The sequence below is a fragment of the Rhyacophila brunnea genome, unplaced genomic scaffold (assembly GCF_057557595.1).
Source record: "Rhyacophila brunnea isolate RB1 unplaced genomic scaffold, BYU_Rbru_1.0 scaffold_8, whole genome shotgun sequence".
Classification (NCBI taxonomy): domain Eukaryota; kingdom Metazoa; phylum Arthropoda; class Insecta; order Trichoptera; family Rhyacophilidae; genus Rhyacophila; species Rhyacophila brunnea.
Window position 1 is genome coordinate 19,249,677 of NW_028233350.1, and position 27,426 is coordinate 19,277,102.

The 27,426-nt window shown below is 32.7% G+C and overlaps 1 protein-coding gene across 1 annotated transcript in view; it reads left to right on the plus strand.

Moving 5' to 3' along the window:
- Window positions 1-14,265, plus strand: part of LOC147064004 (neurotrimin-like) — a 202,315-nt gene extending 188,050 nt beyond the window's left edge. The window contains exons 6-8 of the mRNA XM_085958843.1: window positions 6,790-6,917; window positions 10,541-10,709; window positions 13,790-14,265. Coding sequence (XP_085814969.1) covers window positions 6,790-6,917; window positions 10,541-10,709; window positions 13,790-13,893 — 401 coding nt within the window. The 3' untranslated portion in view covers window positions 13,894-14,265. The remainder of the gene's footprint in view (window positions 1-6,789; window positions 6,918-10,540; window positions 10,710-13,789) is intronic.
- Window positions 14,266-27,426: the final 13,161 nt, after the last annotated feature.

Genomic DNA, 27,426 nt, shown 5'->3' on the forward strand with positions numbered 1-27,426 from the left:
TTTTTGTTTTTATTAGAAATGGATTAATTACTTCTTCTAGGTCCATAATCTGGATCCAAATACAAATCGAAAAAAACTACATGTGATCACCAGCCAGACCCGCGATTTGAATCCGGGACCCGTGACATTAAAAACTCGATCATCGTATTGTGTGTAATAATAATATTATTAAGTTAATAGTACCGAGGCCGTAAAGATTGCAAATAAATCTTACAGTAGGTACAATAATGTAAGTTATTTTGGGTGAACTTGCAATGCAGGTCACTTATAGCTAACATTATTAGTCATTTTTTTTGCTTCATTTGTATAAGTTAAGCTCTATTAAATCTATCCTAAAAAAATATCTATTTAAAACAAGATTTTTTTTTGACACCTTTGGTACCATGACTTCTTTTGAAAAGTATCTATTACGATTTTGGGGTTCGATGTGTGGGTTCACACTTCGGGAGCTGTCGATGTGTCGTAGGTTATGGTGTTGAGTATGATGATGAAGAAGTCGAAGATGTATGCAGGAGCGAATTTTATTAAGCGTAACGGTTGGTACAATAGTATGTTACAGCAGTTATGTTACAATACTAAACTTATGATAGGTATGGATCCGAGGTCCGCATCTCAGTACAATCAGATGTTGGGCGAAACGTATATTCGAGTGACATTTTGATAAATCAATATTCGTTATTTATACAGTCAAAAGTAATACCTAAACATTATACTCCAGTACATAATTATATTGGACGAGTCAGCAGCTTAAATACGAGTAGCTGTGATTACAGTCATAATATAATATGATACTATGGGAATAGGTATTAGACTAATTTTCCATTGCAATATCGTATTTAATATTGCAAATCAATTTTCTGATACAGGTAAACAGTTGTTTACCGGTATGTGAGACCCTGGGAATTTATTATTGCAGTCGAATAATTTGATACATTAAAAATAGATATTTGATCAATAATATACTGACAGCTACACGATTATTTATGACGTCATTTTTCTGCAATAATTTCAAACAAAACATTGTGTACCTACTTCAAATCTCTTTCTAACATTTTATTCAAATCGATTGCTTAATATTACTTTGGTCAAAACTCAATATATCAACCCCAATTTTCTTTTCAGGCCTATACTTTAATGGCCTAATACGTAAGTGTTCGCGCCACTGGCCTGATGTATGTTTATAAACGAGCATACATAATCAGCCGAAGGGCATCGTCGAAAAACCATACAGACAGGGCTGTATTCGCTCAAATATTTATATCGCACATCCAAAAGATCGTTAATGCTTTAGCAGTAACCACCTACATGGGACTAATCCTATATGATCCTTTCATTGAAAAGAACAATACACATCTTATATAATATAATTTCACATTTTCTAAAAAATAATGCCTAAATTTCGCAATAAGCGTTTACATAGTTTCAATATTATTTTGAAGTCGAAAAACTCAAATGAAAATAGTGCTGCTATCATTCACAATGTGCATTAGATAAATAGTTATTAATTCAATATTCACCCACGATGGCCGCGCGGCTTAAGCGTCGGCCTATAGCGTCGTGAGTCCCAGGTCTGAATCCTTGGTCTGGCATGTACACATATTATTTTTCAATTTGTGTATGGACCTAATAGGTTGAGCAAGTGGCTGCCATCCATTTCTCGTAAAAACAAAATCTGTTAATACAAACCTCCACTATGTGATGGCTTATATCAGTAATTGCCAAACGGTAGCTCGCGTAGGATATTTTATCTTATTTATAAATTTGAATCTGATTTGTTTAGTGTTGCCTCAACTGTAGAATCTGTATAACCTTTCGTCCCAACAGAAAAGTATCCAATTTTAGTTCAAATTGCGCTCAAAATGAAAGCATTATTTTGTTCCACCTACTTATGTGAATCAACGTTTTCCACTATGAAGTTAGTTAACAGCCTCACAATTGGGAAACAGACTCACAGATCTTGATAATTTCATTCGGATGGGAGTGAGAAGGTACTCACCAAGAATTGAGAAAATTGTGGAGGAAAGTGAATGCCATTCTTTTCACTAATTATTTTTACTATTATTTCAAGATTTTTTTCAATTATTATTTTGTTTATAAATAAATAATTAAATTACGCATTTTATGTTTAAATGGAAGTCTGATGTCCTAATTTATTTTAAGTATTATAATAATAATGTGTATGGTACGATGTAAATAGGACGATGATAAAAAAAATATATAGAAGAAATATGTATAAGTAGCTCACCAGATAATCAGATAATTTCAATTCATGAAAGTAGCTCACATCCTCATTGAGTTTGGAGACCACTGGCCTTTATGATCTCATTAGGATTGGATATGGTCAAATTCAATATTATAGGCGCAATTTTGCTAAGCATTGAAACGATTAATTGGAATATTTCAGGAGACATTCATTTCATTTGAATGACTCCATTGTTTATTTATTAATTGTGGAAACAATGTGTTCATTACCTCACCATATTCGATCCAAATACGATCATAATATGGGTCTGTATTAACTGATTTTTGTTTTTTATATTGAATGGATGTTAGCCACTTGCTCAACCTACTAGGCCTTGTCTCTAGATGTGATTGACTCGATTGCATTCCAGGTACATATGACCTCATTGAGCCATCCACATGTAATCGCTGCGTATCACTTCTCGCTCGCGGTCGAGGTACAGGTGACCTCATTGAGCTGTCCATACGCACTCGCAGCGTATCGCGGCGATACACGCATCATCTGGACAAGCTCTTAAGTCCATACTCTGAGGGACATCAGCCAATCCTTTCCTGTTATTTTACATTTAGCTTACAGTATTTCATTATAATTAACAAGAACTTAGTTTCTTTTTGTACATCCTTGGTTAAGATTTCCGGCAATGATTTTTACGTAATACTAACTAAGTTTTATTACACGCTAACTGTGGCAATCCAAACGTCACTCAAATGCAGAATGATGCTAAGTTGTATCACAGTTATTTTACAGAAAATTCCTCTGATGCAGTTAAACATAATTGAAGATTCTACAATCACAATTTGACCAAACTGAATTAATCGACTTCGATTATTGAAAAAAATGGAATTAATATAACAGAATTCATTTATAATTAATTACAAATAATATTTTAAAGACGAGTGAAAAACTAAAACAAGAAATACCACTCAATTATCTCGAATACTAAATTTTAAAAAAAGTCTTTCTGAACGCTCTGTATGGAAGGCTTTCATTTGTATCACATAATTTGCAGATTTAGAGAAATTTAATCAATTAAATTGATATTGAAGATATTTCATGTCATGGTAGGTATATATCTACTCAGAGTATGTATTGCGTATATTTAAGACATGTACGTCGTGTGGATTTTCGCGCAATTTTTAGTTGCCTAATTATTTTTTCTATAATAAATTATGTATTTTCACCCCAAACAGTTCTGCGATTAGAGCCCCATATTGGTCAATTCCGCTCCTGGACTCTGGAGGTAACTGATAAGTATTGGTATAAGGTTTGATTGGTTTAATTAGTTCCATCTTCCGACCTTCTAGTAGTATTATAATAACACTTAATATTTTAGTGTTTACACATTAAATATTTTAATTCGAATTCTTTAACTAACAGTAATTACAATTTTATTCTGTCTACTATCGTGCTTAGTCAGGTAAGGTACCAAAATCATCCAAATTAATTGCGCAGAGTTAAGATCTTTTGGCAGGAAAGCAATAATTTCGTTCCGGTATATTATAGAAATGTGATATAATATGAGTATAATTTATAAATGTGAATTTCCTGTTTGTGAATGGTATTAGCAATTTTCCGAGAAAATTATTCACATAGTACTAATATGATTGTTCAAACTGTTACAAAGGAAATTCTTTTGTTCGAGTGATTATCAAAACCGAATGTTTGTTTAAAATTACAGCAGAGTTATTACAGTAATTTTATTTATTTTCTTTGTCTGGCGTATTTTCGTTACTTATATCAGCCAACGGCAAACAATACGCACATAATTAAATTTTTTTAATTAAATTATTATTTATTCAATATAAAATATTCAATATTTTAGAATGCAACATTCTTCATTAAACATATTAGATGATATTAAACAACCTTGGGAATATTCAAAATATGTGTACAGAATGGGTAACACCTTAAATTCATGGTTGATAGAAAATTCTCGCATGATTAACAATTCTTGGGTGGATTACAAAATCAACATATTATGTCAGTTTTTTTCATACTTGAGATTTATATGTCATTTTGTTTTATTTTTTTGTCTATATGCTCTCATTTACCGTTCTTTCAAAAACAAACCACGACATGATTTAGATTGTGTTAAAGTTTCTTTGATTCCAGCAAAAAAAATCATTTGACAAAAGAGTTTCTACAAATACAATATAATATTAATTATGTCAAATGATATCTGTCTATTACATGTTTTTTGAAGTGTACTTATATCAAAAGTTCTAATGATTATTATTTCTCATTAAAAAAACACATATTGTGTAGTATAACAACGAAAAATTTAATTCATAATTCACAAGGAAGAGATTATATTACGTTTTTTTGGTACTCTCCTGTAAAATTGTTCAGTTCTGACATATATTTTTTTTGTAATCTATCCTTCAATTTTATCGGTAGTTTACTAGATACATCACCTGATTTTGTTAGATGTGGGTTCAAATTCCTTTCGATGCATTTTTTAAATAAATGTAATTCGTTTAATATTTTTCTAATACAATAAGCCGTGAGGCTATAATATTTTAAATCCCATCAAGTACCTTCAGTCGATAGTATTAATACTATATAGTATTTTATAAGTATAAAATTAAACAATCATAAAAATACTGTTATGTGTTCGGCAACGGAAATCCTTACCAACGGCCTTCTATCCTTCACGTAGTCTAATGGAAAGTGCATGTCTATAATAAGGCACGGAGGATATCAATCTTCAGTGTTGTTTATTCGTCAAATAGTATAATAGTATATAAGTATAGGTACAAGGTATAAACAAAAGGTAAATAACTCAAAAGAGTTCGATCGGTGGTGAAACAACTCGGAAAATAGAGATACCTACGCTAAGTTTAAACAAGTTGAATGGTCCGTGTTGAATGGCATTAGAATCATTTAAAATATGAACAAGTAAGTAATATAAGTAACGCTTAGTTCATGTTCAAGAGTTATATGTGTGCAGTACACAACTAGATAGGGTGGATAAATTGGGGTTGATCAATAATATAATATTGAGTATGTGCATTGCAATAGTCAAAATCACACCAATCGAATATTCTTAATAATATATGCTTAATTAGTTACTTAGAGTGTCGATGAATTAAACAAAATACAATGTATTTTTATTAGGGAGATATCATAAAGAGAGGAGTTTTCATACATAGTAATACAAAGGCTTTAAAAAGTTATATAAATTATTATGACCTCACCAGGAATCAAACCCGGACCCCCGGATATAATACGAGTGCATTATTCAATGGACTATATTATAATATGTGTTTTTAAGTCGTTCCAAATTATGTATAGAAAATATGACTTAATAGTTTATTATACTGTATATTTTGTATTTTTGTACCTATATTGTTTACTCGAGTATACTGTAAATAACATTGACTGGCATTAAAAAAATATCCATTAATATTTCATAACGCTTGAGGTATTTATTCACATTGTCATTAACTAAATTAATAATAATTAAATAAATATGAATAGTGAAAGCACAAGATATTAAATTAAATAGTATAAAATCATTACATATAAAAAAAAAAAAGTGGATATTGCAAACCTAATGCTATTTAGGGGCCCACATGCCCACTTAGGTCAAGATGGCGATTTTATGGTATTTTCAGAGCATACTCTTGGACATTCCTTAAACGATGTAGATAATCTATTTATATAATTTTGAAGACTTATTATCCTTTATATTTATTTTAAACATTTGATGACTGCATAAAGTATTTTTATTACATAAAATAGTATTCTTTTAAACCTCTCGATCTAATGTTTTAGAATATAGTTATATTTCAGTACATCCATGTGCAGTGGTGTTAATATTTTTTAGGTTTATTAATTTTTAAACGCATTTATAAAACCATTAGTAAAATTAATGGTAACATTATATAGTGAAATATTTATGTTAAAAAATTATATTTTATTATATCTGTGATCCCAAATTAGACAAGAATTTTATTATTCAAAAAAGGGCACGATTAACAGATTTGAATATAATTCTAAAGAAACTGATTATAAAGCGATGTCTGTGATCATTCAAATGTGATAAAACATTCTACAAATAATGATTGTTTTATAATAATTATTGACCTAAGAATAAGGTAGTATTTTTTTTAAATACGCCATTTCTATTGGCATTTCCCAGTGGTTAAGCTGCAACATATGGCTGTAGCCATAAATTGATAAACGATAAATGAAGTAGGGAGTAAGATCATGTTAACGCGCGTGTTTGAACATGTACGGATCCGAAAAAAAACTGTTTTTTACGGTTAGGTTACATGTAGATATAAATCGATTGAAAGATTTTACAGGTGTCGGTAAGGCGTAATTTCCGAATTTTTGCCTATATATAAATTTACTTTTTTTATTTATTTACTAAAACAAATCATGCAGACTAAAATCTGAGTGAGATATGGATTTGCATAATATGTACATCAAACACTAATGAATATACCGACATCTACTTCATTGCGTCAAAAGGTAGACTGGTATGGGGACAGAATTATAAATAATATATATTCAACCATTTCTTTTTTGTTTTGTTTCAGAGCCTACAACCGATATAATTGGCGGTCCCGAGCTGTTTATAGATCGCGGCAGTACCATCAATCTCACATGCGTGGTTTTGTTTTCACCAGAACCCCCTGCGTATATTTTTTGGAACCACAATGATGCTGTAAGTATTTCTTTATTAATAATATTTTATATTTTAACTTAGGTACTACTAATTAACTACACAATGCTCGTGCCTTGTATCATAATGCAATGACAAGCTCACGTAATTTTCCTACCTCTATTATTAGGTAATCCCTGCATAATGTAGATTGTAGACCATCGCTGTGGAGAAAAAGCAAGTTGGTCATAATTACCGAATACAGCATGGTTCATTAACACCTTGAATGTTATTTTATCAAGCAATATCCGAATTACATCCCCAAATCACGTGAAATGCCTATCTTACTATCCCTACTTTATTGTATTGATTGGTTATATAAGTTAGGGTTTATAGTAATCGTTGTCAGTGTTTATTTGCCTTTTGGTGAGTGTACACTGTCTGAAGATGCCGAAAGGCAAAACCCGGGTCGCAAAAAACGACTCAATTGGAATAGTACAAAACTTTAATCCATTAGAATAATACTAGAATGCGGTTAATTTATATACCAAAAAAAGGGATAGGTATAATTTATTATTATTAATTTTCTTATTGTCTTCTTTTTTGTGCCGTCTTTCATTAAAAGTTGGTGATGTAATAAATTGCAGTACACCTTCTTAAATTGGGCCAGTCGTATTTTTTAATTAATGTATTTTAGTTTATTAATGTGTCCAAAAAAAAAACAATCGATGAAGTAGTATAGAAGTAATATCAACTTTAATTTGGCAATTATCCATATTTACTTAATCTCTAAGCTGCTTTATTAATTTTTCATTTACCTAGAGATTAGATATTCGTTACACTAATTCTAATGGAGTGACATCCATTCTATTACCATTTAAAAACGGCCTAGTGCTCGAAACATGACGTCACTATATGAAATTCTTCCTTAATAATTAAATAATTATTAAATTTTTGTTTAATAAAATAAGAATACAATAATGTCCCCAATATATTCATTAAACACTGATACAATGAGCAAATAATAAACCTTTTCTATGATCATGGCTTATTTGAGGTGTCAGGATGGATTTGAAAAATATATTTTGTCTGAAACAATAATTAATTCCTTTCTGCTTTCTTGGTCCTCAAATAAAGTTAGTTTTAAAAATTTTATATTATATTTAAATGTAAAAAATATCGCAGACAAAATTTATTGGCTGATGAAGTGACCTTTTCCTTAAAATAAAATGGATTATTTTCAACACTCGTTTTAAATTATATGTAATTAGCCCGATAAGAATTTTTAAAGTACGCATTTCCCAAGAGACAATAAAAAGTTAAATAATTCATTTCTCCGGTATTACTAATTACCCTAAAACAATCGCTGATAAAAAAAATAATCTCATTAGCATAAGAACGAAAAAGAAGAAGAAGAAATAGTAGTTTGCCTGATGGATAGGGCTCATTTAAATGCACCATGATAAATTGAGGATGCTGAAACTTTTCTCCATTCAGAGGTTCTTTTTTTGTCTTCTCCGCTTTCAAATTGAGACTGAAACGATTTTTTTTTATTTATAGGAAAAGTATTCGAAACTTTCGAAGCCTTAAAATGATAATGAAAAATCTACATCATTAAGTTAAAAAAGCAGAACTTCGTTACGCGCCCTGATAAATGAATTATTTATGGACTGTCATTTTGTCTTTGATTAACGTAAAAGCATTCGTAAGTTTTCTTTTTTACTGTTTGCCTATGAAAGGATTATGTCAATCTAATTATTTAAATCCAACATGCTCAAAGGATTATTCCTGGAAAATATATATATATTTATTTAATTCAAACCTAATGGAAAATACTTTTCTTTATAATCAAATCTATGAAATTGTCAACAGTGTAATATTATCACAACAAAAAATCTTTAAAATAAATTATATTCTAAAATTATTATTATCAGTTTTTTTAACGCGCCGCTTTAAAAAATGTTTTTAAATTTGCTAGTACATATATAATATATAATATTTTGAGAAATATATTGGATATAATGCGGAAAGATTACAAAAGAATCCAATTGATAATGAGGCAATGTAAGAGATTGCCTAATTGAGTAAATGCACCCATACATGATACCCACTTAATCGACAAACTCGGCGAGTTCGGAGAATATACGTCACACCAAATAACTAAGATTTAATGAAACTAAGAAAGACGTTCATCCAGCAGTGGATTATAGATATATTATATTGATTTGAAAACAGTCGGATATCTATAGTACTTACTCTGTCGCATAAATTGCATAACAGTCAGTAACGGTTTCGTTCGCTTAATGTCATATTATCAATTTGATAATATCACTATTATATCCTAATATATATAATCTATTATATCATAATATTCTAATTAATATTATTAATATGTAGGTATATACGATGTCCAAGCTGTAACGTGTGGGCCTATCAAAGACGTGAGTCACTGGTTTGAATCACGGATGACATATTCTTGTGTTGTTTTAATGTGTTTTTAGCATGGCCCTAGTAGGTTGACTCTTCGTGAGGTGGCCAATATCCAAATCGGATTGTAGAGCCAATTAAAACAAATATGATTCTGTTTGATAAAAGATAACCTGTTTACTAAAAGATAACCTGTTTACTAAAAGATAACTGGAGATAAATTAGTTGTTAATTAATTGGTTACTATAACAATAAGTAGGTAGGAAAACTTAGTATTGAACGAATTCTAGGGTGGCGCATGACTGAGAAATTATATTAAAAAAATAAACATAAGATGAAAAAAATTCAGCACTTTTACGTTTATTTTCATGGATATAAAAACAAATTATCACTTCTTATAATATAAACCAACAATATTGGAAGTACCTATAATATATATTAACTTCTCATTATATACCTAGATTCCCAAATTCACATATGAATTATTGTTATTTTATTTGATAGAATTAATGTACACATAGATACATATTAATTTATTATTTTTAAGCAATACTGAATATTATACAAAGTATTTTTTTAATAAAAAGCATTTTTCATTGATATAAATAACGTAAAAATAAAAACCACAAAAACATACATAAATGTTTAATAGATTTTATAAAAACATTTACCAATTATTGAATATTGAATTGCTTACTGGATGAATGCTTTATTATTACTGTTAGCTACTGAGTCAGATATCCATCTTAATAATCGTCAGCTGAATGCAAAACTATTCTAACTTACATTTGAAATTTTTCAAGAGAGAGTTTTTTGAAACAACTTACTGAAATTATTTATTATCTTTATGGATAAATGTACGCATCATATTTTATTAGGATTATTGATGAAAAAATCTGTGCATACACTTGTTTATATAAATAATAAATAACTGAAGTAGGCTGTTTCAAATAAATCTTCTGCAAAATATTTCAAATGTGAGTTAGAATAGTTCTGCATGCAGCTGACGTAATGTTTCCTAATATCTACTGAAACAGATATCCATCTTGCTAAATAATGTTACCTAATATCTACGATACCATAACGTTTAGCTGCTGGTGTCGGTGACTACGCAAATTAACCTACGCGTAGAACCCTTTAATCACTAGTCACTATTTTTATTCGAGTATCTGCCGACCAGTACTTACCCTATTAGTCGTTGGTGTAATCCTTATATAAAAATACATTAACATTGTGTCTTTTTCTCTTCTGTGAACTAGATCATCAGCTACGAGTCGCCGCGTGGTGGCGTCAGCGTAATAACAGACAAGGGAGAGACGACCACATCTTTCCTGCTAATCCAGCAGGCCAGGCCCTCTGACTCAGGCCAATACCAGTGCAATCCCAGCAACGCCCAGCCCAAGACTATCTCGGTTCACGTATTAAATGGTTTGAAAACACCTTTTCTATATATATTACACATTTTATAAACTGACGTCAGTGATTCTATACCATAATCCCAAGAGCTCATGTCTAAGATTCCATAACTGCAAAATTATGCAAAAAACGACAAATTGAAAATGGAACTATATTATTATATTCTTGAATTATATTAAAAATAAACAATCGTAGGTACTATCATAATATACTTACAATATTTGGTTCGTTCCTACTAAACTAGAAAAGAAGTGATTTTTAAAATTTTATTACTAGAGTTTATTTGGTAAAAATCTATTTTAACGGATATGACATTTTATTTAGTGTTAACTCTGATACCAAACGTTAATAATAATTATTGTCGATTCGAATATTGTGCTACGGTAAATAAATAGTGTATTTAATAATCAACACGTGTATGTACCTATTTTCAACTATTTTCGTTTAATAAAATCGTTCTTCATTTAAAACTTTATTCATAATATGATCCATTTAATCTATCCCTGTTAGAACTGCGCGTTTTTAAGGGATCTTTTTTTTTTAATTATTTCAATTCAAAATGATTTTTTTTGTAAAAAAAAATCGTGATTTATTCTATAGATTTAATTTCTCTCTTCGAAATGAATTTCTTGACGTCTTAGGCATTATTTATTGCGTTATCTTTATTAGTGACTTCTTTCAGGCGACGATTTCGTTTGAAAACTCAAATAATCTTATTATCATAAAAGTTCAAACGAGTCTTGAAAAATGTACCTTAGCTTTAATATTTTATAACGCTAACTAATAATTATATTTATTTAACGATTATTGATTTGCTTCGACTTTACAGTACCTGCAAATCTTTTCTAAAATATATTTTTCTAAAACAATCATATTGTTAATAATTCTTTTACGATATTTTGTAATTTTGCTGGTTCTTACAGCTATTCGCTATCTTAAAAAAAATCTGTATTTTTAAAGCATGACTATAATTATTAGTTACACTTTACGCTTATTGTTTTATTAATAACACATCTAAAATTACTATCAAGTTCAAAAAATATTAGCGTGAGAGAATTTTATGTCAAATTTGCATATTATTTATACGTATTTAGAAACGTTAGATGACTTATAAATTTTAAATAGTAAATATAAGCTAAAAATATATCATTGACATAAATAAGGAATTTTAAAAATGTAGCTAATGGGTATTAATTTGCCTAAGTCATCCTTAAAAGATACACGATTTCATCAACGTGGTAAAACAACAGGAGCAATCCTCTTAACAATAACCAAATAAAAAGACAATACTTAGTAAGTAATAAGTCCCGACAACACGTTTTATTAAATACAGTTATCGATTTTTAACATATACTTTAAAAAACGTAGTTATTTATATTCAATATAAATCATACCCTTGCCAGAATACTGTGACTACTCAATTTTTCAGTCAAAATTTTACAATGCTCTTCGATCTAAAAATAAATTACTTAGCAGTTTTTTTTAAATAATATGCAAGAATAATGTAATATATTTTTTGTTTATAGTGTATATATAAATTAAAAGTGGCCATATTCTAATTGTAAAATCTCTTTTAAATTACATACTTTGCTCATGAATTGTAATATGTTTCAAAATATGGCACTCTGCTGAGTGAAACATATTTGAATTTTTCAGCCATAGATAAATAATAAACTTCGAAAACACAAATATGCCAGGGTATATTGATCTGTGGCAGTTATCTTTCAAATTAGCGAAATACGTATAATGTACCTACGCAAAGTAAAATATGTGTTTATTTAACATACAAAATATTATTTTAATTGGTTGGTAGGTTCATATTATCTACTAAAAGGGTATGGCATGTTTGTATCGCACGTTTGTATCGCACGAAGCCTTTTTCATTATATTATGTAATAATGTACAATGTTATCGTATCCTTTGACAATGATTGCAAAAGTATTGCGGAAAGTATACAGAGAAATGTTATTTAATTTGGTGTTAGGTCAAAACCTTTATAATTCAATTAAATATATTATAATTTTTGTACACAAAATTTGTGGTCATTTATTTATATTATAAATACTACACGAATGTATTTTTATTTGTATTTTTACATACGAATTTAAAGGTTTAAACCTTTTTTTGTGTAGTTATTCCGGTATTATTTCATTTTTTACGTCATTTAATGATGAAGTTCAATGAAATTATGTACAATTATATGACTTACAGCTTTTCCAAAAAAAAAAAAACATTTTCTATCCATTATCATTGCCTGAGGCGTTGATTTTATTGTAATTAATTAATACCAGGAAGCTTTCCGAAATATATTATTTGTAAATTAAATTAAATTTAAAAAGTATGTAGGTAATAATAGTCTACCTAGATGCCTACGTTTTTTATTTTTATTTATTTGTTATACAGTAGGTAATAGGCAATTATTTGATTGTATTTTTAATAATATGTTATTCTAATATTTTATACAGTCATGAATAGCTATTATAATATTTTAAAAATATAAATTTAAATAAGGTAATTCGTGAGGTTACTGCCAAAAGTTGGCAAGTCTCGAAATCACGTTATGGAGTAATAATTGCATTTTGAAAATTTTTCTAAAATTAGACATAATGCTAATTTATTTGTGCTTTATGTGCATGTATCGGATGATCTTGATTTTTTTCAGAATACACATTCATAATATAAATACATAATCCGTTGATAACTCTAAATACCTAAATTATTGAACAACGGATTACTATATAATCTCTATATTTTCATACAAAGCATATTTTAACGACGATTTGTTTATATTATTTTTTTAAATCCCATTTAGCCATTTATTCATAATTTAATCCTATGTAGCCATGGAAAAGTAAGGAAAGAAAAAAGTATATATACATGGATGTCGATTTAATCAGAACTTATAATCTATATTTAAGAATACTTAGTATATAATATTATATAAGTACACTCGGATAATAGTTTGGTTTGTCTACAATTTCTTGATACAATACGTTACCATTATAAGAAAGAAAAATTATAACAGTTGTAGATATACTCTAGAAAAAAAATCAAAATGCGAAAATAATACCTAAGTACTTTTCTTTTACCAGGTGAATACCCGGCGGCAATGCAGAGGGGCGGACAATCTCTACTCCTTGCCTCGCTGGCACACCGCGTACTCCTGATTGCCGCTTTGGTCTTACAATTCTCCTGACACCTTGTGCAGGCCCATTAAAGTGCCAGCCCAGCCCGCCGTTACCAGGCTCGCATAAAGTGCTGAGCAGTGTGTGTACCAAATAAAATACAGAAAAGAACGATAACAGACTACCTATCTCCTTAGTACCGCTGTTCTCCTAATACTGCCCCATAATTCATATTGTAATGTGACGTGGAAGGAACGCGTGTTTTTGCCTCATATATTTTTTTCATTACTTCATGTGTATATATCAGAGATATAATAAAATAATATATTGTATAGTGAAATTTAACAGTGAGCGACGAATGAAGTCTGTATCAATAATAGTTATTAAATGCCAATTCATTTGCGTAAAGTGCATATTACGTAACTCTTTTTATATTTATAAATATCTACACAACTAACTACATTATTAGTTACGATTATTTATTGAGTTATCAAAACATATTTATAACTTTAACGACATTTAAATAAAAACTAAATTTTTTTGAAGTTTCACAATATTATTATACTTACGATGTAAGTAAAATGTATTATATATTTTAAACTTATCGTCCAAATTTTATTTGCACATATTATATTATAATGTTTCTATCTATAATGTGCATGGTATAAAAAAATAATAGTACCTTTGTTATATTTATCCAAATTCATAGGTAGTAATTTTATATAAATTAATACTGTAAATTATTGTATATTATTAATTCTTATATTTTGTTACACTAATTACGTCCTCTAATACAAGTATTTGTTAAATCTTAAAAATTAACATATCATTTTGTAAATACAACGTATAAAGTGGAGTTATAACATTATCACTTTACGCAATCGAATTGTTTTATTAAATCCCATATCCGGCGTAGCATAAAAAATGCAGAATACATTATTTTAAAAATAATTAAACTACGTAAAAATCATTATTTTGTTCACAGAAATAAAAATTAATTAAACATTCATTGTTCGGTTTATTTTAATCAACATTTGATGCATGTGCTTGTATGTAGATAATTTAAACGTTTTGTGTGGAATAATAATTTTTTGTAAGATACGAAGAATCAATAATCCAACAAGAAGTGGTAAATGAAAAGAAAAAGACAGTTATTGAACAATATGACACGATTCCCTGTGATAATTTATGGCATAAGATGTAATTTGTATGTAAATACTATAAGATAATATTATATTATAAATATAAATAAAGGTTAACTCAAATAAATGTTTTATGTTCGTTTTATTTATATCACAAATATATGAATCCGATTTCATTTATATTTACAAATCGTATTGTTTACCAAGTGTATCCGAAAATAGTACCTACTCCAATAATATCCTTCATTTCTTTGTGGAATCAATTTATTTCTGGAAAATATTAAAAATAATCCGTCTATAAAATAGAAACCACTCAAATGATTAAATTTCAAATTATGTTTGAGTCACTAATCTTATTACAGTATTCTTCTGGATTTTTAGGCTTAATAAATATTCGGGTGAAAATATTATATTATAACATTGCAAATAGAATAAAATTCATTGCAATATAATTAAACATTATAAGGTATAATCAATACATTAATATAATTATTGAAAGAGGAGTATTATATTTGCAATAAATTCAAACTAAAGTAGAACAGCTTTGTTGTTCATCCAAACATTTTTAAAAAAAAAATCGGTAATGAAAATATGTGTGGATAATAATCATTTAATAATTCTGTGATGTCTACGAAATTGCATAATTCAACCAGAAAACACTTTATTTGGCTCTGATACTGAAATGGATTATGTTGATTAATATAAGACTCTATATTTTCAATATTAATAAGAACAAAACACATGTTGGAAACAATACCTGTCAAAAACTGTAAAAGTTTTTGAAATTACACATGTGGAAGCGATAAAAATTTTGCACCATTTTACAATAATCTTATCTTTGTAAAAAGAAGCAATTTTCTACACTTATGACATTGAAAACAAAATACAAAAATCACTCACTATAAAGATATCTTCTAAGTTACTCTGAGAGATTTTGGGTAATACCCAAAAATCTTCTCCCATCCCTGTCTCGAAAAGTTGATTTTTTCGTACCTCGTAACGTTAGGGCGAACATACTTCAATATGGTTTCCATGAGTAAAATAAAGAGCACGTCATCGCTTATAATATACAAGGCACCCGGGCACGTAGCGTACGTGTTTATTTTATGGGGCGGAAGTTATGACACTAAAAGTTAAATATTGTGCCCAGCGCTACTTGCACTGTTCAGGAAAGTGCATAGAAAATTTTACGAGCTAACGCTCTAAAGTTTCGAAGAAAATATACCGAGTTCGCGCTCTTTCGCTGTATTCTGTGTCACGTTTTACGACATAAATATACATTTCCAGTTCGAACATGTATCTTAAATCACCATTATACACGGATTTTAAATCCAAGGGGCATGCTTACTCGTAATCGTAAGGATTTTTTCCAGATAGATATAGACAGAGACAGCCTTGATTTTTTTTATTATTATAAAATGTGTAGGTATCTTGATATTCACCACGTATAAAAATATTTTACGACATGTGCTTCGCTTATACATTAACCTGTATCAAGTCATACTAAGTATGAATATACCAAGCCCTGATACCATGGCCCCCACAAAGGGGGGGCTGACAGGGCTCTAGCCTGGGGGCCCGGGCTCAAGAAGGGCCCGGCGTGGCGAGTTGACCAGATAAATGATATAAATACACGTCACAAATTCTCTCTAACAGTAAAAAAAGTCGCCTGAAGCGCTATTTACCTTCGATATTATTTAAAATTATGTGTTTGTAAGATACAATTTTCATTTTTGTATCGATACTCGACAAGTCCATAATTCAAATGAATGTATTAAAATAAATAAAAAATCACTAAAAATATACACATTAATTTTACCGCGTACGCCATTTGGAAAACGCTACTGTGGAGCATCACGCTGCCTTTATACTTAGTGATAGGTAGGAGGGCCCGCCAAAGATCCGAGCCTTGGTGCCCGCTTCAGGATGTGGGGGCCATGCCTGATACATTTGGTAGGTACTCGTGTAGGTACATATTTTTCCCAATCTTTCCAGGTCTGTCGCTGCTCTAAGCAAATAGGGAAGGGAATTTCGTTTCATGGCATAGAGTTGGTTATGTGTTATAAAATTTAATATCTGCATAGATAGCAGTGGCGAAGGGTGGAGATAGGCTGTTTATGTCTGCCATAAATAGTGCACATTAAATTTTGTCAGCTATACGTATTTGTTTTTATTGAAATAAAACTACAATTTACAGAAGGTGTTGGTAAGTTTTGAAAATTCAATTTAACCCTGCGAAATCAGGCCATAATAAATAATAGTAAAAATATTCTTCAATCCATAAAATATCTAAAATTATGCAATTAAAGCATTCATAACTTTGGATATTTTATGGATAGAATGATATTTTTTATCTATTATAGTTTGGTTTAAAGCGAATTCTTCACTGAGCCTTTTTTAAAGAGGCACCTAGCGGAAAAATACGAAGCTTGCAATTTGAGATATTTTTTTGATAATTTACAATTTCAACTGTATTAATGAATAAATATGTATCTGAAAACATTAAAAATAAAAATATTTTTTATTTTAAGTCAAAGACAAACTTACAATTGTAAAAAATGCAATAAAATGTGAATTTGTTCTATCGGTCCGCACCCTATTATTACATATATTTTATGGTCATATTTAATATTAAAATTTAGTTTATTAAGTTTTCTAAGCATCACTTAAGCGATTTTTGACAAATTCATAGTTTTAATATTTTTTATATCTATTTTAAAAAACATCGATTTTTATAAAAAATATAAATGTGTATAACTTGAAATCCTTTTTATTTATATCAAATCGATTATTTTTATCAATATAAATAAAATATTTATATTAATATAAATAAAAAGGATTTTAAGTTATACACATTTATATTTTTTATAAAAATTGATGTTTTTTAAAATAGATATAAAAAATATTAAAACTATGAATTTGTCAAAAATCGCTTAAGTGATGCTTAGAAAACTTAATAAACTAAATTTTAATAATAAATATGACCATAAAATATATGTAATAATAGGGTGCGGACCGATAGAACAAATTCACATTTTATTACATTTTTTACAATTGTAAGTTTGTCTTTGACTTAAAATAAAAAATATTTTTATTTTTAATGTTTTCAGATACATATTTATTCATTAATACAGTTGAAATTGTAAATTATCAAAAAAATGTCTCAAATTGCAAGCTTCGTATTTTTCCGCTAGGTGCCTCTTTAAAAAAGGCTCAGTGAAGAATTCGCCTTAAGCAGGACTCAATGAATTTAATAAAATTAACCAACAATATGTACTATTCTTAATCCAACGAAAACCAATAAGTATGAATAAAAAATATCCATAATATTGTCGTATCGCCCAAAGTATACCAAAACTATTATGGTTTGGTTTAGGCAGAGTTTAATTGAATTTTAAAAACTAACTAACACCATCTGTAAATTGTAATCTTAGTTCATTAAAAACCAATACGTATGACACACAAAGTTTAATGTGCACTATTTATAACGCATCTTAACAGTCTACCTCCACCCTTCGTCACTGATAGATAGTAGTTGAGTCGGTACCTTAATTGGTAAATCACTGGATTTTGATTTTTTCGGGTATAGTGTTATGGAATAATATCACTTATATGAATATATCTTGTAATATACAAATTTATTAATAAAGGCTGCGCCAAACCATTTTGTTAGCCAGTAAGTGCAGTAACATGAAGTATCTTAAATTATAAAAGATGTTGTGAGCCCTTTGTTCGCCCACATCCTCAAGCTCACGAAGCAATTCTACAGCTCCATCAACAACCATCCCAACACGACAATTAAAGACCTATTACATTACGACATACACGCTCACTATCAATTTGACCGACCAAGAAGGGTACTTCTACTAATGCCCCCCTCCCCTAAATAAATATCCTTTTTTCCTATATTCTTCTCTTTATGTATACTCTTTTCTTCTTGTACTTTTCTATATGATTACAGATCCCTTGCCACTCAACCTAGACCGACCAACACCCAGGATGTCCGGATGACCCAGGAGGGTACTTCTATTAATTCCCCCCTCCACTAATAAAAATATCCTTTTTCCTTATATACTTCTCTTTCTGTTTATTCTTTACTTCTTGTACTTCTCTATATGTTTACAGATCCCTTGCCACTCAACCTAGACCGACCACCACCCAAGATGTCCAGACGACCCAGGAGGGTACTTCTAATAAATCCCCCCTCCCCTAAATAAATATCCTTTTTCCTCATATTATTCTCTCTCCCTACAGATTAAAACCACAGCGGAGGGGTTTTTGGCCGGTTGTGGGCTTGCTCACCTCCGGAGTTTTTCCCCCCTCTGCGGCTCAAATTTTGATGAGCAAACGGGCTAAGACCCGAAGTAACACACGATGAAGATGCGATTATGGATGCCGATCTTGCTTTTTGGCCTTCTCTCAGTCTTCGTGGGAGCACCGGCTGGTGCGGAAGAAGATGACCCCGGCTCTGGATTCGGACTGGACGAACGCCAGACCCCACGGGCTGAACGCTGAACTCTGCAAAGCCGGACAGAAGCGAGATGTGGGGTGGGGAGATGTTGGGGGCCTGTGACGGCGGCGGTCCTTGTTGTTGTTTGTTCAGAAGAAACACTTTTTAAATATACTTACTAGAGATTCCTTCACCCAGATCCCAAACCTGGTCTCGGTCGGACGCGAAGCCGCCGAAACCAGGTCCTCTCACTCCAATCATGCTTCACTCCAGATAGGTACTTCATATAAAGGGGATAGACGCTAAAAACCATCTAGGTGGCCCAAATGAATAAGCACATACCCTAAGTAAGTAAGTTGTTCGGGACACTTGCGGTCTAGCACCCGTCGCGAGCAGTCGCCTTTCCGTGCGCTCCGACTCCAGCTGAGATATCCAACCGAATCAAGACCTTCAATCTACCTGCAGAACCAGCCGACATAGCAAATACCTACTTTGCTACATCCTGCCAAACAGCAACAAAGTTACCTACTTTTTGCCGATACCTGCCGACCCGCAAAGAATTACCTACTTTTTGCCGCCGCCTGCCGACCAGCATAGTATTACCTACTTTTCTGCCGCTACCTGCCGACCGAGCAAACTACCCATTTTTGCTTACCACCGCAAGTGATTCCGATCATCCGCCTACGACAAGATGGAGCATATCCAAATCGAAATATCCAGACTCGCCGCATTCCGGCCGACCAAACTGAGGGATCTCATGACGCTGCACTTCCTGCTCTTGACGGCATATCAGGAGCAGGCCGAGTCGGCGTCACCCGCAGTCCCACCTACCCGCCCTCCTCCTACCTGGAGGAAAAGCATCAACCCGCCAAGACGACCATCACCGCATATTTGGACAAAGACCACTCTACACCATCACACATCATCACATCACAACAGCGCGCCGATCAAGGAGGCACACCCAGCCACTCATCCTGGACACGATACCGACCATCTATCGGTCGTTATCAGGGGCTTCCACATCGGCACGCACACGGAGGACATCACTAACGATCTTCTTCGGAGAGGCCTCCCGATCATCAGCGTCCGGAGAATGACACGGGGCAGGACCCGGCATCCAATGCCCCTTGTCCCTGTGTACCCAGACACAAGCATTAATCCCAGACGCTCGACTTCACAAGGAGACCTCGACGGAAGTGGATGTCTCCTTCGCTGAGGCCGAACCCGGATCCCCGGATACACAACCGGCCGAAACCACAACACCTGAGACCCTGACTCCCGACTCTGCCAACAACTCATATGCAGAAACGACAGAGTCCCCGGAAGTAGAAAGTCTCGAGACCCCGACTCCCGATGAGCTCGCAGAAAAGACTCCGGACGACCCCGAAACCGACTCAGAATCAGAAGAAAACGACCAACTGTCCGATCAGAGTGACATCAACCAATCACAAGATGACTTGCCTGATGAACCTCAGCAGACCAACTGCCGGAAGTCCCCGGAAGCAACACTACCCATGTCCCGCGCTTCCCAGGTGATTTACTATGATGAAAGGAACAGGCTGCTCAGCAGTCTTCCAAGAACAAATCTCGATTCCGAACAGAAACGCCTGCTTCATGAAAGAGTCAGAGACCTCCTAAATCGCACCAAACTCCCTGAAAACCTCATAAGAACCGATCTCAGAGAAACTGAAGGACTCAAAAAACAACAGGACTGCAAGAATGATCCGAAAGCATACTTCTTCTTGGACGCATACTCAGAGGCACTTAAATGCCACTTAAATGAATCAAGCAAGACCTCAGATGTAACTCCAAAACCTGACGAACCACAGGAGACCAACAAACCTGCGTCACCAACTCCCGACCAAGACTCCGAAAATGAATACCAGCCGACGGACTATAACGAGATAGTGTATAAGCTCGACGTAACAGAACACACTGCCCTCTCGTTAAAAAGCGCCATACCGCAACACGATGCAACCAACAACCTTCCAGACCCTGCATCACCAATAACCGACCAAAAACCAAAGAAAAAGAAGAAAAATAATAAGAAGACAAAGACGCCCAAAACTGATAAAATCTACTGCAGCGAGACCAACCAACGCGCCTACTTCTTGAAAAAGAAATAAGCCTCCAGACCACACGCAAGAATAAGGACCCAGCCCAGCCCTGCCAACCGCCAAGAAGCAGAGCTCCGAGCTGCGATACTCGGAGCTCTTCCAGGCTATGGCAACGACCGGAAGTGAAGAATACGAGCCAAAGCAGCAAGAGGTATGCGAAGAATTCGACGGACGCCTGCGTGAAGTTTGCTTTACTTTTTAATCATCATCCAGATCATCTCACTGAGATCTCCAACCCGGCCTCGCTCGGTCGCGAAGCCACCGAGGCCGGGTCCCTTCAACTAACAACAATCAAGTGCCGCACAGATAGGCACTAGATATTGCGGGAGTAGACGCTTAAAAAACCGTCAGGCATCCCTCATGAATACGCTTATATCCTAAGTAAGTTGTTCGGGACTTGATATCCGGGAGGCGAAGGCAGGACCGTCTGTCCGCCGGAGCTCCCGCGATGATTGTCGATCTCTTTAAAATGCCGTATCGTTAATTAAACATTTAATTAATAAACTGCCGATGTCAATTCTGTTAAAATAACTCTGAATAAATTCAACCAGTTTAAAACGTTATTGTTTTGAGTTCATAATTGCCGCGGTAGTTGGCATGCGGCGCGACCTCCACCTTTGCGTCGCCGTGTTGGGCCAAGGCTCCCCAATGAAGCCGTTCCCTAACATGATATTTGGTGTCAATGGCAGTCTGGTAAATCCGTGCTATAACAAGAGGTTGTAATGTTTCTGAGTAATTTTATGCAGTACCTACCTATAGTAGATTAATTAATTTATATAAAAACTACTTACAACATATTACCACAGTTTTGACATTAACATTGAAATAAAAATATATATAAATGTTTAAAATGATGAATCACTGAACGCATTATTTGACTCCCCTTCGCCAATGGATCCTTCCGCCGTAGGAAATATAAAAATCAGTTGGCATGGTAGGACTTCGCGGTGCTTTGAGGTGTAAGGCAACCACGAGACGGCGTAATAAGCATCTTCTATTTTAATTTTACGTGTCATTAATTATGTATTAAAATATAAGTGAACAATTAAATTAATCATTTATTTTTATCTTATCGATAATTATTATCCAGATACCTGTTGAGCAACATTATTGTCGAAACAGATTTATTATAAATATGAACGTGGAATTCTACAAAGTACTTTACTACTATATAGCGCCAGTCCTGGTCAATTAATAGAACATCGGCGTCTGTCGACGTGAGTTGGGGTTTCCATTCCTGTGTCTGAAAATAAACTGCAAAGCGAGCCGTAAATTGAAGACATATTTTTATTATTGACCGCATTGTGTCGCATCAAACAGTTTCTTACATCCTGGCAGCTGCGGTTCAAACACTTTACAAATGATGGGGTCAGTAGATGTGGAATTGAGAAAATAATAATAGAAATTGGTAAACAAACTACTACAACATTATTATTACATACCTACCTAATCTTCTTCTTTCTTTGCCCATATCCGCCCCTTAGCTGGAGCATATGGACACCACGCGGCGCCTCCAAGAATCCCTATCGCTCGCCAGTCTTCTTGCTTCGTTCCAAGTCAAACCAGCATCCCGTAGCTCCGCCGTATATACTCTGTAGATTGTATTTAGCGGCCTTCCAGGACGCCGGAATCCGGTCGGCTTGAAGAACAGGCAAGCCAGGTTAAAGTTCTCTTCTGGCATCCGCAGCACGTGGCCGAGCCAGGTCCAACGTCGCCTCTTCACTTTCAGTGTGATGAGAGGCTGCTTGGTACGTTCTCTTATCTCCTCGTTGCTCCTAAAGTCATACCACCGCACACCCAGTATTCGTCGCAAACATCTGTTTTCGAAGCTCAGTATACGGTTGCTCTGAGCCTTCGTAAGGTGCCATGATTCGCTGCCGTAAAGCAGCACCGTCAGAATGCAAGCGTCGAATAGGCGGCATTTGGTTTTGACTGAGTACAACCGTGAGTCCCAGACATTTCGCATCGAGTTGAATGTTGCTCCACCATTCCCATTCGGATAGCGAGCTCTTTCTGCAAAATGCCCTCTCCCGTGATGTGTACCCCCAGATACTTGAAGCTGTCGACGCTCTCGATGCTTTGTCCATCGCTAATCAGAGGGAAATCTGGATCAGGACAGGTGCTATTGCACAAGACGTTGGTTTTCTTCGCGTTGATTTTCAAACCAACGCGAGAGGAGTTGTTATGCAACCTGTTGATTGTCTCTTGAATGCCCTTGATTGAGTTGTCGAATAGGACAGCATCATCGGCGTATAACCTACCTAATAATATTGTATTACTCTTAACACATTTTAAACACACAACAAAATTTAAATTTAGATAGGTAACTATATACTATATAATTATAATATGATTGATTTTTATATTCCATTGGTTTGTTTCTAATATATTATATAGTCGTATACTTAGAAGAGACCGCTGATATTTTAATCAAAAAAATATTAGTTTTCTTTCGTCTTTTCCGTTCAATCGTTGCTGGATATCAGCCCTTTGAGCAGTGACGTCCCGTGGGGGTAGGCAGATTGAGCGTCGCTTGAGGGCGGCAGTTGCTCGAAGGACGGCAAATTGACGAGAATCATTAGGTATATATGGAAATAGGTACATAAACTTAGTAATAACAGAGATATCTTTCCATTACAGAATTCAGCTCACTGGTTGGAAACAAAATGTATGAATAGTTAACAGGTTTAACAGGACTGTATTTTTTGTCGGGTTCGCGATGTCTAGATTACTTTCATTGTCGTTGGACGTCACGTCCTTGATGACGATCAATGTCACGTGCAGATTTGCAAATTATATTTGAATATTATAGGAAGGTGCATACTTACCTAATAATTAATGTATCCCAATATGTTTGCCAATGTATCTATAATGTATACATACAACAAATTTCTTAGATATTGGAGTCATGAAAGGATGATATTATTAAAAATACTGTAAGTATTAAAAAAAATGGGGCGACATTTTGTCTAGGGACGCTACTGCTTTTGAGACCCTAGGGTAGAGCCACCAAAGTGACCCTAGTATAGTAATGGCGCCAAGAAGTATTGAATATGAAATTATGGGTAATTACAACAAAATAAATTATTCAGATATTTTCAAACTCCGTATGTCCGTATTTGTAATTCAAAATGCATAATATAATATTTTATCCACAATCGAGATAGTACCACACAACCTAACATAATAATACATATGTCATATTATAACTAGGTACATACTGTAAGGTTGACTATACCAGATATTTTTAAATACCTACCATTGTCCTATATATTATTATTAATACTTTTTACCACCTACATACTATTTGAAAAGTTTAATATAGCCTTGAGCCATATATTAATAATTAAAAAATTGTTAATTCTCTTAATAGTATTATACCTTAAAACATCCGGTCAGTTGGGGTTAACCCGAGTTCGTATATCCGGTTTGTTTCCTTCCTTTTTGATTCCTTACGGACAACTAAAAGTCTATCTTAATATTATGATAAGTAGAAGTCATTATTAATAATTAGAAATTAGGAGACTGCTTAAACACGACATAATCCAAAGCTTTTTTAGGGTAAATAATCAAAATTCTCGTTAATATTATATCATCGTCTATCTGTTAAAACCTTCGATGTGGTATTATTATCAAAATGTTTTTTTTACTAAAGTACTGTGCACTAAAACCTTCAATGATCATATATAGTATATATCAATACAATTTAAAAAAATAATTAATAGTATAAACCTCCGATTTAACATTTCTCAACTTTATAAGATTGTATTATTTAATATAGGACCTATAACAAGTACTCTATGATGATGGACCCTTTACCATTGGTTAAATTATTCACAGACCTACAAAAAACCTACATTCAAGTTTTTATCTACACAGCAGTTTTGTTGTCCCTCCAATGAAGGTGTTAACACCTCAACAGTGATTTTCCAGAATACTTTATTTGAAGCTATAGTAGTTATTCTTCTTCCTCATAGTCACCATCATGGCCGTGGATTGTGATAATTCTGAAATATATATAGGGGAATTTAGAAAAGCTGTCAACAATTATTTCCCCTATCCTCTGCAAGCCTTGTTATGGATACACTACATTTCTAATATGATTCTACTAATATGAAAGATAATTAAAACACTAATGTCTGCCTGTACCAGCTGTATTTCTTGAGATATCACGATCTCTTCATATTATTGTCGTCACCGTTGGTGCTATACATTTCATTTCTTTCTCACATCCATCCTAGTCATCTACAAATACACTATCCTGACTATCCCATGCATTTTTACAAAGTTTTACAATACGCTACAGTCTTTCGTGGGATTTCTTTTAAATTCTAGATCTCAACTATGTAGTTATAACTCAGTCTGATACTCCGTCAACAACGTACGGTTAAAAAATATTTGCGCTACCAAACTATGCCAATTAAATTGTATGTAATGGTTGTAATTAAATGATTTTGAAACATAATATATTGTTTATATTTACATTATTATTTTATATTAAATCTCAAACTAATATAGCGCCTGTACACGTGCATGGATTTACTTTCACCAATAGTATGTATTTTAAACTATCGCGATAATAACATTACGTAATAGTGCTGGCTGTCTCACCAATCTTATTTTTCAAGAGTAAGCGAGACGCGATGTTGTCATTTTTACTATTTGACAGGTAGTAAAAATCGGTTAATCTCAAAATGATTTTCTGCATGGTGTAGGTCGTTTTTTCACCGGCAGTTTGGCCACTATCGTGCTACTTTGCAGGCTGATATTGTACCACAGTCCAATTGTCGGGCGAATATTCAGAAGCTTCTGAACTTTTTTAATTCATGCGTGCAATCTTGCAATTTGCACGATAATAATATATGTTTACAGGTGCATTTTTTTGTTTTGGCCGCGATAAAACGTACTGTCAGCAGTCAATCCATGCATATGTAAACGGGGTAATATATTGTATTGATTATAAAATACACCGTACCTAGTAGATTGATCACAATTATATTTTTTTATAATTTCCTTATAAATACGATACGATAAAACGATGCAACACATTTTATTATACCAGAGTTATACTGCCCTTGCAAGGAAGAAGGCAATAACTCGCAAAATTTGTGAAATTGAGTTATGAATACCATCCGTTAGTTAATTTTGAAAGCTATATATTCTGTTCACTTTAAAATCAGAATTATCACTAAAATAACGTTAAAATCTTTAGTGTAAAAATGAACATCTGCTAAAATAATACAAATGTCTTAGCTAAAAGGCAATAATTGCACCTATTTATTGCAGTTACTGCTTGTTTATTATTACTTATAACATCCTACTAATAAAAATTATCACCGTTTTTTTATTAATTCACAGTACCTACTAAAGTTGGGAAAAAAGTCACATTATATCATTTATCTCGAAAGTGTGTGAGAGTCAGTTACTGCCTTCTTCCTTAGAAGGGCACTATACAGGAGGTATGTTTACGCAAAAATATGCTTAAAATCCTGCTGTAAGTGAATAAATAATAAAGAAAAAACCTTTTAAAATATTACTATCCAAATGTGCAATGGTTTATTATAAAATAAAACAATTTTGTCAGTAAGTAAGTAGTCAATTCACAATATACGTAAATCACTATCAGCTCAGGAGTGGTAGGTACTACGTCTTACTGCGTTTGTTTGTTTACAAATACCATGAACGGTATAGCCAAGGTCTGTAATAAATAATATAATCACAAAACTAAACCCTAAAAATTCTCAAAAATGGAGTGAGTATACCTACTTAAGACTTTGAATGACAATTATTACTGTTACGTGTTATGTCCACTGTGTCTTTTACACAACCGAAGAGAGTACTGCTATTTATTTACATATGTTTCCGCCGAAAAGTAATTGGTAGGTAACTAACAGT